Here is a 13,823-nt window from a genome sequence, read left to right as displayed (position 1 = left end):
GTACTTCTAGGGGTTTTATGAGAGATATTGGCTCTAACAGGCACAAGGCTTTAAGCTAGGGGAGAAGCTAGTTACCGGATGGATGGCTGTGCAAGCAGTCACCTGCAGGAACCCCTGTACTCGCTCCTCTGGACAGGGACAGCCCCCACTGTGCCATGGGCAAGCCAGGTTTCCTCCTCTTGGATTAGACAATTCAAGAGGAACCCCGTCTGAATATCTGGCTGAATAAAGGAAGAGCCCCACCGGGCACAGCACTGGTCAATTGTACCAACACCATTTGTTGAATATCCACATTTTCCCTGGCTGAATAAATCGTCAGCATTATAATAAAATAAATCAATCCATTTACATAAATCTGTTCTGAGCCCTCTCTTCTAATTTATTGATTTTCGTATATTATACCATTCTGGTTTTTAAAAAAGATTTTATTTATTTGACAGAGAGAGTACAAACAGAGGGAACAAAGGAGGCTCTATGTGGGGCTCGATCCCAGAACCCTGAGACCTGAGCTGAAGGCAGCCGATTCACTGACTGCCCCCCAGGCACTCCCCTATTACACCATTCTTACGGCTTTCTAGTATGCTTTACTATCTGGTAGATCAAGTTTGTTTTCACTAATCTTTTTCAAAATCCTCTTGGCTATTTTTGCCATTCTTTCATCATTCCACAGGGTTTCTGGAGCTGCCCCTCACACCAGACAGGGCTGGGAAGACAGTACTATCACAAACTGGGGTGCTTAAAATAACCATGGTTATGCTCTCACAGTTCTGGAGGCCAGAAGTCCAAACTCAGGTGTTGGCAGGGCCATGCTCCCTTGGAAGGCTCCAGAGAAGGATCCTTCCTTGGCTCTTCCAGCATCTGGGGGCCCCTGGGGGTCCTTGGCTGGTGGCCACATCACTCTAATCTCTGCCTCTGTCTCCACACGATCATCCTCTACCTGTTTCTGTGTCTTCTCTTTTTATAAGGACACTAGTCCTACTAGATCAAGGGCCCACCCTACTCTGATATGACTTCACCTTAGTTTACAACTTAATTATGGCTGCAAAGACCTGATTTCCATATAAGGTCACATTCAGTTATCATGGTATCATGGATTGGGACTTGGACACCGCTTTTGGGGGGACACAACGCAACCTGTAACATCCTCCCATAGAGCCTGCACTCTGACGGTGAGCAACGTTACATAGTACACAGGCAAGCCAATAAAGAAGGTGCTTTTGGTAATAAGTGCTATGAAGACAGGAAAGCTGGTGGTGGAACAGAGGCAATGGGGGTGTGGGGAGTGTGGATGCCATTGGCTAGTTCAACTAAGGTGGCCAGGAAAGTGTCACCCAAATCATCAAGATAGCCCCGAATGAGGAGGACATGGCCAGGCAGAGGTCTGTGGGGCGGGGGGATCGGGGGCAGGATGGCAGGCAGGAGACACACAAGTACAAAGATGCTGGGGTAGGGGGTGCCTCGGTGGCTCAGGTTAAGCATCTGCCGTGGACTCTGGTCATGATCCTGGGGTCCTAGGATCGCACCCTGCATTGGGCTCCCTGCTCCTAGGGGAGTCAGCTTCCACCTCTCCCTCTGCCACTCCCCTTGATTATGCTCTCTCTCTGACAAATAAATAAAATCTTAAAAAAAAAAAAAAAAGATGTGGAGACAGAAGCCAGTCAGGGCTGGTCAGATGCAGTTAGCTCAGGAAGTGGTGAGAGAGGAAAAGGAGCCAGGGCAGAGGCCATAAGCAGTGCAGGCTTGAGCAGGTCCCTGCATGGGATCTGGGGAAGCCCTGGGAGTGGTGGCCGTGACACCTGTTAGGTGGCGGCTGCCAGTCCAAGTGAAAGAGGGCATGGTTGGTCTAGCACCATACTTGTGCAGTGGAGGGGGACTGGTGGCATCCAGACATACATGGAGGTAGAGAGATCTGGACTTGCTGGAAGACTGGGTGGACTGGCGGAAGACAGTGGGACCAGGATGACTCACACCTTTTGTGTCTCAAGCCTCTGCCACACCCACATGGGGCTGCCATTTAGTTTAAGTGTGGGGGAGTCCAGATATACCTGAGTCAGCCCATTATGTTTTATGTCGAACTCTTACTGGAATTTAATCGGATTTTACTCATAGGTACTTGCATTTACAGATTAATTGGAGAAGAACATCTTTACAATGTCAGTGTTCCTATCAAAGAATACAGGATACCTTTCCAATTATTTGGTGCTTTAGTAACGTTTTATAGCTTTCTTCTTTTAGGCCTGACGTATTTTATTATGTTTATTCTCAGAAACTGTTGTCACTGGGAGTGGAATATTTTTTTTTTCTTATGTGATCCTCTAGTTTCTAGTTTCTTGACTCATGATAGTGTATGGGAAAACCATCAGTTTTTATCTGCTGAGCTTGAAAAGCAGCCAGCTTATTAATTCACTAAACCTCCACATACCTACCATTCAATTCCAAGAGTTACCAACATATTCCCAGTCTCATCTCACCTATTCCCTCCCCATCTATCTGCCTCGCACAGTACTACTAAACAAATCTCAGATATGGTATCATTTCACTGACACATACTTCAGGATCTGTTTCCTTGATCTTCTAAGTGCACAATCTTATCATCCATCCAAAACACTTAAGGGTGCACAGGAGGGGAGCTCACAGGCCGCAAAACTGAGGCCCGTCCTACAAAGCCCAGGAGAAAGCTGGTGAGCAAGCTGGTGAGCAAACTAAAGTCACAAAGTTCAACCCCTAAAACTCACAGGATCTAAAACTCACAGGATTCTTACAGGATCACTTCCCTCGTCTTCCATCTGGGTCTACCTACTTCCTTAAGACAAAATTCTAATAAGCTCTTGGCGACCCAAACATCCTAACAGCAAAACGGAACCAGAAACCTAAGGTCTCAGAGAGTGCTGAAGTCAGACCCACACCTGACACCCCCCAGGTCTGGAGCCATTTGTCCACAGGCAGCAGCATTTCATTATAATTTTTCCCTTTATGTATGTGATGCGCCACTTTGTTGCAGGGCTAGGCTGCAAATACCAGTTCCACAGATGGATTACAAATATATCACTGCCATACAAGTTAGAAAAAGGCCTTTACTGGTCTGTTTTCTCCAAGGCAGCCTAGAACCAGGCAGCCTAGAACCCACAAGGTGCCTTTCTGTGAATTAGAAGAAAAAGTGCTCCCTCTAGACTGATCAGCTTGGAAAGCAGGTGAGGTGGTGGAGGAAACAGGGCGCAGTACCAGTACCAGCTCTTTTTCCAGGTGGTCCTTAGCTCCTCCTCTCCTGATCCACAGGCCCCCTCCTCTCTGGGTGCATGCTTCTCCCCTCCAGGCCCCAGGGCTCCTCCCCTCCTGAGCCACAGGCCCCTCTTCTCTGGGTGCATGGCTCCTCCCCTCTCCACTCTTGGTGGTCTGGGTAAAAAATAAGCAGATACCACTATGATTGATGGACCTTATCACAAAGGCTTGGCTCAGGCCTGGGCTGGTGGCAAGTTACTTCTAGCCCAAGTTTTCCAATATTCCTTTCTTTATCTGCACCCTTTATGTAAAAACAAGCCCATTACTGAAGCAGGCCATGGCACGAGTGTCACAGTTCTATTGGGCCACAGCACATGGACTGCCACCACATTGGACTGCATTCTATCACTCCTTCTGCCAGCAGGATCCATGTCGTCTCCACCTGACCTCTGTTTTGCTTAATTGAGAAGCAAGAGCTGCAGAAAACTGTCTCCTTTGCTTAGAGTTTTCCCCAACATACAGAATTTATCAGCCCTGTATAAGATTCGAAGTGAAGCTAAGTTCACACAAAAGTCAGAAAGCAGCTGAAACAAGACCACACATTGCCAGACACACAAACTCCTCCCTCCAGAGTAGATTGTTAAAAGCAAAGTTATGTTTATGGTGAAAGGATCTTCAGAATGTTAATGGATGCTAATAAGAACCAACTAAAGGAGCTAATACTGTAGCACATTTTATATTTTAATAAATACCTTACTTTGTGTCCCTGATTTAAGCTAAATTGTTAATGCGTTTTTAAAATTTTTCTGCTGGTTATAGGGGCAGATTCAAGGAGAGATAATCTCATGCCTTTTAATTAATTCATAAGTCTCTAACAAAAAAATGTATAGCATTAGATTCTTAGCTCAGACTTAGTTCTGAACCATCCTACATTTTACCTTGCCAGATCATTTCTCCCAAGATTCAAACTTCTGGGTAGTTTATTATTTTAGCTAGGTATGTAAAGTAAGGGTGTTGCTTATTTGCTTATGCTTAGCGCTTAAATTTTTTTTTTTTTTTAGAGGCACATAGAATTCCAGAGAAGGGGATCCCTGGGTGGCTCAGCGGTTTAGCGCCTGCCTTTGCCCCAGGGCATGATCCTGGAGTCCCAGGATCGAGTCCCAGGATCAAGTCCCAGGATTGAGTCCCACATCGGGCTCCCTGCATGGAGCCTACTTCTCCCTCTGCCTGTCTCTCTCTCTCTCTCTCTCTGTCTCTCATTAATGAATAAATAAAATCTTTTTTAAAAAAAAGGTAACGCATGTAAAGTACTCAATGCCGATATGTGTATACAGCAAATGCCCAATAACCAGACCTATCACCACCCATTATTATTTAAAAAAAAAAAAAAAAAGAATTCCAGAGAAGGAATTGTCATTTGTTTGTTTTCAGATGCAGACTCAGAGGCCTGGAGGGGTTAACTCAATCCCATCAGATAAGGGCTAGGATAAGGAGCCAGGGCTAGAATTCAGGTCTTCTCTATCACCAGGCTATAGAGGAAACAGGTGAAGGATTTAGTGGAGGTCTCACTGGAACATTCTAGGGTGAGACCTAAAGAAAGGGAAGCAATTTACTTTTTCTGAGTAGAGATTACCACCATCAATCAATAATAAGTCAATACAAGTTAAATACAAAAAGGCAGCTGGCCAGGAGAGATAAGAAACTGTACATCAAGGATGCTCAGGTGGCTCAGTGGTTGAGCGTGTGCCTTCCACCCAGGGAATGATCCCGGGTCTGGAGATTGGGTTCCACATTAGACTCCCTGCGAGGAGCATGCTTTTCCCTCTGTGTCTCCGCCTCTCTCTCTCTCTCTCTGCCTCTCATGAATAAATCTTAAAAGAAAGGAAGAAACTGTACATCATGCCTCACTAAAATCTGGCATTTCCCTAGATTTTGATGGTGACTAGACCATCCAGTTTTAGGGTGGGTCTGGGTCTGAGCATTGCTGTGACCACCCTGCCCTCTCCCCACCCCACCCCCCAAATCCCACATCAATTTCAAAACTAGGAGTGCTTTTGGTGGCCCAAGATCTGCGTTGTGAGACCTCACACTGCTCTAAAGGACAAAGGAAGGTCCCTTTTCATTTCTTATCACCTGCTTTGCCCCGAGTATCGCTGCAGACTGCGCCAAGGAGCAAAAGTGGCAGGGGATGAGGCCTGTTCCCGGGTAGGGGGTGAATACAGCACAGCAGCTGTGGTCAGGCTGGACAGGGGCCCCAGGAAGTCAGGGAGGCTGGGCTCCATCAGGCCTGGCCTTGGAGAAGGCAGGGCGGGGAGGGTGGGCGGTGGCGGGCAGAAATGCAGAAGATTCAGGAACAGAATAAGTAGGAGCTCCCGTGGTATTACAGGAGGCTCCCCGGGAGAGTCCCTGATCCTCAAAAACTGCCATAAAATTAAACTCAGACTTTTTGTATTCGTACTTTGGAACTGCTCCCAAGAACTGGGTCATCAGAAGGAGCTGCCTGTCCTCCTTAGCTGATGTGCTCAAAGTGAATCCTCCTGCCCGGAGTCATTTTCCCAGCCAGGAAGCTTCACAAGCACATGGCAAGGTTCCAGCATGATGTTCCGTGAGTGCAGACTGCCACTCCCACAGGACCAGGCCAGATGTGTCCAGCTTTCCTGGACAGTCCCTTTGTTAAGCATCCGGGCCATGAAAGATGCACAGTGCCCACCTTGAGTGCAAAACACAGTTCTGTCTGCCCAGCTGGCAGAGTCTCCCCGCCACCCCTCACCCCTGGGCTGCCCTCCAGACGGAGCAAACCTACTAGAACAGGAGGATACATTCACTCACGTGGGCATTCTTCCCACTCACAACTAACTAAGGAGATCTTTGGGAAGATGCCAGTCCAACATGTTATCTATTTTACATACCTCACATTCAGAAGCATGTTCTTGGGGAGCCTGGTGGCTCATTGCTGCCTCTATGCTAAGAAACTTTCCTCAGAGTCTTGAGTCCTAATCAGGCTCTGTTTTAGGTGCTGGGGACATCCCCATGGAAGGCTATTACCCATCGTAAGCTGCAGCTCTACTGGAACACAGGACCTAAGGCCACACATTTCTCTCGAAGATGTCCCTTTCCGATAGCACACTCACTGCTCAGAAAGTGGGCAAGTGCTCCCCCGAGCCTGAATGCTCCTGTTGACGCAGCATCAGATGAAAATCTAGTCCCCACAAGGATGTTCTACTGATTCTTACACTTACCAGCACCCCAATCTTCACTGACAACACGTGTTTTGAAGCTCAAAATAAGCCCAGAGATAATAGGACACCATGAGTCTTTTCCATACACATGTTGAACTTTTTTCTTTTTAAAATATTTTTTTATTTATTTGAAAGAGAGAGAGAGAGCATGAGCAGGGTGGAGGGGCAGAAGGAGAGGCAGAAGCAGACTCTGCGCTGAGCAGGGAGCCCAATGCGGGGTTCGATCCCAGGACCCCGAGACCATGACCTGAGCCAAAGGGCAGACACTTAACCAACTGAGCCACCCAGGAGCCCCTGAATTTTCTTTTTTTCTAGGGATGAGATTTTACTAAACATACTGTTCTCTAGAGCCTCTGGGCCTTGTTCAAATCATGGTTCCACCACTAACTAGAGGTATAACCTCACATAAGGTCTTATGCTTATCTGTGCCTTGCTTTCTCCAAGTGTAAAATAGAGTCACAATTAGTGCCTGCCTTTGTGTGAGGATTAAATAAATCCATACATGGAAAGCACTGAGAACAGTGCCTGGTTCATGGCAAGTGCTCTGTAAATGTTAGCCATTTTTTCCTATAAATGTTAGCTATAATTACCAAGTTGGACCAAGGTTTAGTCAGCTAAAGCTTCAAAGCAGTTTGCAATGAACATCCTTACAGCAAAATGAGATCATGATATATGAATATATCCTGAAATAAATTTCTATCCATTTAATACTGGATTAAGGACACGCATATTTCTTTTTTTTAAAAAAAGATTTATTTATTTAAGAGAGAGCATGCATGTGTGCACAAGCATGGGAGGGAGGGGCAGAGGGAGAGAATCTTAAGCAGATTCCCCGCTGAGCACAGAGCCCTACTCAGGGCTCAATCTCAGGACCCATGAGATCATGACCTGAGCTGAAACCCAGAGTCTGACACTTAATCAACTGAGCCACCCAGGCGCTCCCAAGGACATGCATATTCTTAAGGTTTTCAGTAAACTGTCCTCAAGAATGACTTACATTTACATAGAAGTATGCAAAGCCTCCTTCCAGCATTCCTTGGACACAATTAGAAAGTGCTCATAACTGGGCTGTTCTGCATTGGCCTGAAGGTGGACCCTGGCCTGCTCACTGAGAGCCCCTCCTCTACCACTGTCCAGATGAATCTACCAGTGTGTGGATGACACTTACCAGTGCCTGGATGAGTCTACCAGTGTGTGCACAACATCCACCAGTGTGTGGAAACCAGAAGCATTGTCCATTGCAAATGCAGCCTGGAAATGCCAGCACAGCTCTTGGTCAAGTGCAGACACCTTCACAAAATGGATCTGATTTTCTCCTTGGGGTGGGCTGGCCAGCACACCACCAGCCCTGCCTGAAAATGCTTAGGGACACCCTCCCCCCCCCCCATCTAATTTCAAAGTCTGAGCCTGGGGCAGTTTCCCAGGGCATTAAGGATACTTCAAGTGGGGGAAAAACCAACAACAACAACAAATATTCTGTATCTCAGATGGACTGGCTGACCCAGTCTAGCAACAGATGCTGAGCAGCCACAAATCACAAAGTGGGACCTGGTCCCCAAGGAACACCCCAGAGGTGAGACCCATACTTACATAGATGCCCTGAACAGCTGTCAGAGTTCTGTTTAACAAAATACATTCTACCTTCTTAGCTTAATGAGTTCACCCCTGTTGATAACTGGAAGATCAGGTCCAGAATGTGGCCAGCAAGGGTACCTGCCCTTAGCCTGGACCCCTTCTCTTTCCACTGACACCATGACACCACCCGCCTCCCCACCCCCTACCTCTGGGCTTCATACCACTCTGCCAGAGGCCTCACGTACACACCTGAGGACACCCCAGCCAATGTGTCATGTGTCCAGATCCACCCGTACTGTGCAACCCTGCCACACCCCCTTCCCTGGGACCTGGAGTGGATACTGGCACTGCAGTCTGTCACAGACCCTGGGAAGAGACAGGAGCAGGATGGAAGCAGTCTGGACATCACTTGGGTGGAAGATTCCAGGGTCATCTGTACCCGGGGCAGGGTCCAGAGAGGGAGTGCAAATGGTGGGAGAACATGGCCCCTTGGCCTGACTCCTCATTTCAGCGAGGGGCACAGGGCAAGCCGCGCTCTTGCCATGGTCTAGGGGCAGTGCCACCAAAGGGCTCAGACTGTCTCCTTGTGAACCCATCACTGCCATCCCAAGATGGAGACATCCTGCTCTTCCAGCTGATGGTTTACTCTTCCCTGTGATCACTTTGTTTTTAAAAATGTATCCTGGCCTGAGGGGGCACCTGCATGGCACAGTTGGTCAAGTGGCAACTCTTGGTTTCCACGCAGGTCATGATCTCAGGATTGTGGGATCAGGCTCTGTGCTCAGCGGGGGAACCTGCTTCTCTCCCTCTGCCCCTGCCCTCCTCAAAAATAAGTAAGTAAATCTTTAAAAAAAAAAAAAAAAGTATCTTGGCCAGAATCTCAAAATCAATTCACACCACCATCTCTGTTTGTTGGTCCCATCTCAATCCGTCAAGTAAACTTTGAACTTCTACACATACACACAAATGCAAGTCGGGGGGATGAGGGAGGAAGCCAGGCCAAATAGATTAAAATCTTGCTTGCACTGAACCAACTAAATTTTAGGAGATTCATTTTTTGCAAAAAAAATACAGGGACAAGTGGCACAGAATTGAAATACATTGACAGATATAAATGCTGAGTGACAGATACAGAGGATTCATTTTTCCTTCTACTTTTGTACCTTTGAAAATGTTCACAAAGGTTAAGGAAAAAGTTTTCGAGCCACATGGCCCCAAAAGGGAGCCTGGCAAGATACGAAATCACATTCCCACTGGCAAGTTACACAAATGACAGGTAGAAGTACACGCTAACCCAGTTTGTGTTTTTGTAAATATGCTGAGCACACCTAGAAGTAGGAAGAAGGACCCGGGCACGAGCTGTGGAGGCCAACATGTGGGGGCTGCCCAAGTATCCCAAGTCAGGCGCCCTGAACCCTCACCTGGCCCTACCTGTCCTGCAGTCTTCACCCAGGAGAGCTGATAACATGGCACATGGCCACTCACTGATTCTCTCGGGTGCTCTTAAGCAGGTCAAACTTTAAGGCGCTGACCAAATAGTCCTAGGCCACAAGGCCAGGGAGAGTGAGCAAGGCAATAGTTCAGCAGAAGCCTTTCCTGGCTCCGTGGCCATTTCACCAATTCAAATGAAGCAGGATATCGTGGCCTCTATCTAAACACAGCAGCTGGGAAAACCCAGGGCTGGTGTTTACACAGAAACTTTCCCCCCAGAAGCTCAATGTAATTGAAGGACACTCACTAATTAACTTAATTAAGTCTCCCAGGCCTTCCCACCTCCACCCCCACCGCCCCTGCTCCCTGTTCACCAGCAAGCATGGGGTGGGGGGTGGGGGCAGGCAGGGTTGCTCTCGCTCAAAAACGCTTGTGCAAACATGGGGGCACTCACGGGCCACCCTCCCTGGGGGCTGTTTGGAGAACACTGAACTTTGGAGTATCCCAGTTCGTCCCGAAAATGGAATACCCGGACAATCAGCACGCTCGCCTCCACTGGGTGTCCATACTACGTCTACACAAGACAACAGGGAAAGACAAGTACTTTTTGCCCAGATGTGCAGAGAAGAGCACACCTGCACCCTAGCTGTGGACTGCGGACCACGTGCTACGGCGTTTCACCTGTACCCGAGAAGCGTCCTACTGTGAATCAGGTCACCGCAAGAACATAATCCAAACTTTTGTGATTGGTGCCAACCTGTTTGAGTTTTCTGCTTCCAAATTCCTGCTCCCGCTGATGGACACTGAAGATAGACTCTCAACCTAATTCTTTGAGAGGCAGGAGCTCAGAAGTATTCCCTCCGCAAGCTGCCCGCTAGCAGGCCCGACGTGGAAGACTGCGGCAGGGTCACCGTGGAAGGAACAGAAGGACGGCGCCCAGCCACAGGCCAACAGAGGGTCCTCAGCTTTTCCTAAACTCACGGCCCCATTCGAGCTCCTATCTCTGACCACTGCCCGAAAACACTGAAGCAATTGTGAGTCCCTATCTCCCCGTGGCGAGAGGCCTTTTCAAATATGGGTCCTAATGGGGTAAAGTGGGCCTCGACCAGCGACCAGCGGTGCTTCCAGCCGGCTGCGGGCCCCCCTGGCTCTCCCTGCCGCTCCCCAGAGAAGCAGCAGCGTGCATCTACCGCTCAGCAGGACAGAACTGAGTTATCCTCACTGGCTGCGGAGAAACCACCACCCACACAGTAATAAACCGTCCACTTAAGTCTCCCTGGCCTCTCCCTCCTCCCCGGGGTGACCCATCACAGGAAACCACAGCTCCAGTGAGAGGAAGCTGCCCCCAACCTTGAACTTCATGGAAAGAGTGAACAGTCAGGATTCCAACGCCAGCTCCCCCAGATGCACTGTCCCAGGCAAAAGTTGACCTTGAAACCTTCTGGGGAAAATATGAAAGTATGCTTTTCCTCGTCAAGGAAGGGAAAGCCAAAATGCTAGCCCTCTGAAACACAGATGGGAATTTCAGTTCAGAACTATTTTATCAAATTGTGGCATGTTTTGGATACTTGAGAAGTCTGAAACGACAACCTTCTAGTCACAGGAAGCTTTTATAATCCTCCTTGGACCAGTAATATCACCAAGTGCTACAGCTGCCTTTTAAAAATAGTTTCACTTAACTTAAGAAAAACCGACTTTAAAAATTAAGTATTCAGGGGATCCCTGGATGGCTCAGCGGTTTAGTGCCTGCCTTCTGCCCAGGGCTTGATCCTGGGATCCCGGGATCAAGTCCCGCATCCGGCTCTCTGCAGGGAGCCCGCTTCTCTCTCTGCCTATGTCTCTGCCTCTCTCTCTGTGTCTCTCATGAATAAATAAATAAAATCTTTAAAAAAAAAAACCTAAGTATTCAGCCCAAGTTCTATTGAAAAATGAATGCTCCATTAAGTGACAAATGTGGGCCGCACATGAGCTGAAATGTGCCAATTCCTTTCATGACCACCTCTGTGTTAGCATCCAGTGTACTGTAATCACCAAAGTAATATACACGCATCACAGCCCAAACTTAGTTTCCAAATGGAAAGTTGGCATTATATTATTTTCATTAATCATTTCAAAGTCTTCACTTCTGAAAAAAATAAAGACTTCTGGGATCCCTGGGTGGCGCAGCGGTTTGGCGCCTGCCTTTGGCCCAGGGCGCGATCCTGGAGACCCGGGATTGAATCCCACGTCGGGCTCCCGGTGCATGGAGCCTGCTTCTCCCTCTGCCTGTGTCTCTGCCTCTCTCTCTCTGTGTGTGTGACTATCATAAATAAATAAATATTTTAAAAAATAAATAAATAAAGACTTCTTCTTCAAGCGGTTTCTAAGGGACTCTTACATGTGCCTGAACCTTCCTTAACATTCCTCTACTCCAAGTGATGGACGTTTCAATCTCTTTGATGAAGTAGTATTTTTGTGCCACGGAATGAATCTCTCGGCTCTGATAAATGTGGTATGAAGTAGACATCTAAAATGGAATGGAAACCTCTGTGGTTTTCTTTCAAGACCTTAGCAAATGACCAAACTTGGATTTTTTGGTACAGAGCACAAACTGGAATAATCTGATAATAATTTAATCAACGACTGAATGCACACTATGGTACTGACAATATTGGAGACCTTGTTTCTGTAACCAAGCAACGGAAAACAAGCCTGATAACTCTGTGGGAATGAAATGATTAGGGAAATTGAAATAGAAGAGATGATTCTTCCAAGATGTATATCCCAGCTGAAGAATCCATGCATAAAGATGCAGAGGGGTGGGGAGACCAGAGACATTTATAAAGTGTTGTGGGAATGAGTACATGGGTCATCCAGAACCTACGGACAGTGACCTTCCTTGAATTATTTGTTTAGGACGAGCAAAGTAGGTGGTACAGCTGGACACCAGCTGGAAGCCTACCCTCCAGGATTCAAATTTAAAGTTCTAACAATCCTATTTGATTTTGCTCACTTCGGCTTTCCCCATGAAATTAGCCACAAAACAAGGGATGGGGTGGTTGGAGATACCAGAAAGCCATGCATTTTATGACATTATAAAACCAGCCACATGGTCAGTTAAGCGCCTGGCTCTTGGTTTCAGCTCAGGTCATGATCTTAGGATGTGAGATCAAGCACCGCTACCTGGGCTCACCCTCATCGGGGAGTGTCCTTGAGATTCTCTCTCTCTCTCTCTCTCCCTCTCTCTGCCCCTCCTCTCTCTGTCTCTCTCAAATAAATACATCTTTAAAAACAGCCACAGAGGATTCAGGTAGCGATGTGTCACCTTGGGGCAAGCCAGTTTCATAGCCTCTTCAAGGCCTCAGTTCACTCATCTATAATATGAGGACAAGAGGAACTCTTGCAGAACCGTGAAAGTTAAATGAGATCATCGCTCAAGTCCCTGGCTCGAGGCCAGTCTCAAGACTTCCTGTAGCACAGACGTGAAATAAACTGGCTTGGCATCTAACTTCAAATACAGGCAGCGCAGAGGTAGAGTCACCAGGCAGGGCAATCTGCAAAGTGCAGGACTGATGCTTCTCAGCAAGTGTGTACATGAGGCCTCGCCGGGGCCTCTGTTCCCGGGCTGGTGCAGCCCATCCCTCCCGGGAGAGAAGCTGCCCAACACAAAGCGACGGGCGACCACTGGCTTCATCAACAGGTGCCACAGAAAACGAGCGCCAGGCTCGGGGCCGGGCGGCTCCTAAGCCGATCCCCTGGGATCCCGGTGGCCCCGTAGGGCGTCCCGGCGGCCGGGAACGCACACAGCAGGCGGTGCGGGCGGGACAGGCGCTCCCGCGGCCCGGCCTCACCTCCCGGGACCCGCCGCCCCGCGCGCCGCTCACCGCGGGGAAGGGAGGCGCCCCCGCCCCGCCCCGCCCCGCCCCGCCCCGCGCCGGGTCGCACTCACCGAGCGTGGCCACCGTGCCGGCCTCGAAGAGCAGGCATTCCCCGCGGCCGCGCGCCTCCAGCAGGACGCTGCCGGGCCCCGGGCCGTCCAGCCGCCCGAGCAGCCGCAGCCCTTTGCTCAGCGCCATGGGCGCCGGGGCGCGCAGCCGCCTCCGTCCCGCCTCCGTCCCGCGCTCCCGCAGGCGCCGGCCCGGACTTTCACTTTGCGCCGGGCTCCCGGCGCCGCGAGGCCCCGCCCCCGCCGCGAGGCCCCGCCCCGCCCGCCCCGCCCCCGCCGCGAGGCCCCGCCCCCGCCCGCGGCCCCGCCCCGCCCCGCCGCGCCGCGCCGCCGGGGCAGGTGAGGGTGCGCCGCCGCCTCCGCGCCCCGCGCTCCCCCCAGCGGCCGGGCGGGCCTGGCGTCGGCCCCCGCGCCCCCGGGGCTCCCCTCCCCTC

The 13,823-nt window shown here is 49.5% G+C and overlaps 1 protein-coding gene across 2 annotated transcripts in view; it reads right to left on the bottom strand.

Annotated features, from left to right (window-relative positions):
• The window catches only part of SYNJ2 (synaptojanin 2), a 101,624-nt gene extending 88,029 nt beyond the window's left edge, over window positions 1-13,595 (bottom strand). For both annotated transcript variants that reach the window (XM_055310804.1, XM_055310805.1), the window contains exon 1: window positions 13,393-13,595. In XM_055310804.1, the coding sequence (XP_055166779.1) occupies window positions 13,393-13,519 (127 nt within the window). In that variant the 5' untranslated portion in view covers window positions 13,520-13,595. The remainder of the gene's footprint in view (window positions 1-13,392) is intronic.
• Between the last annotated feature and the right edge of the window lie 228 nt (window positions 13,596-13,823).

Source organism: Nyctereutes procyonoides, unplaced genomic scaffold, assembly GCF_905146905.1.
Source record: "Nyctereutes procyonoides isolate TBG_1078 unplaced genomic scaffold, NYPRO_anot_genome, whole genome shotgun sequence".
NCBI classification, from domain to species: domain Eukaryota; kingdom Metazoa; phylum Chordata; class Mammalia; order Carnivora; family Canidae; genus Nyctereutes; species Nyctereutes procyonoides.
This window is presented reverse-complemented; position numbering and strand designations above follow the sequence as displayed.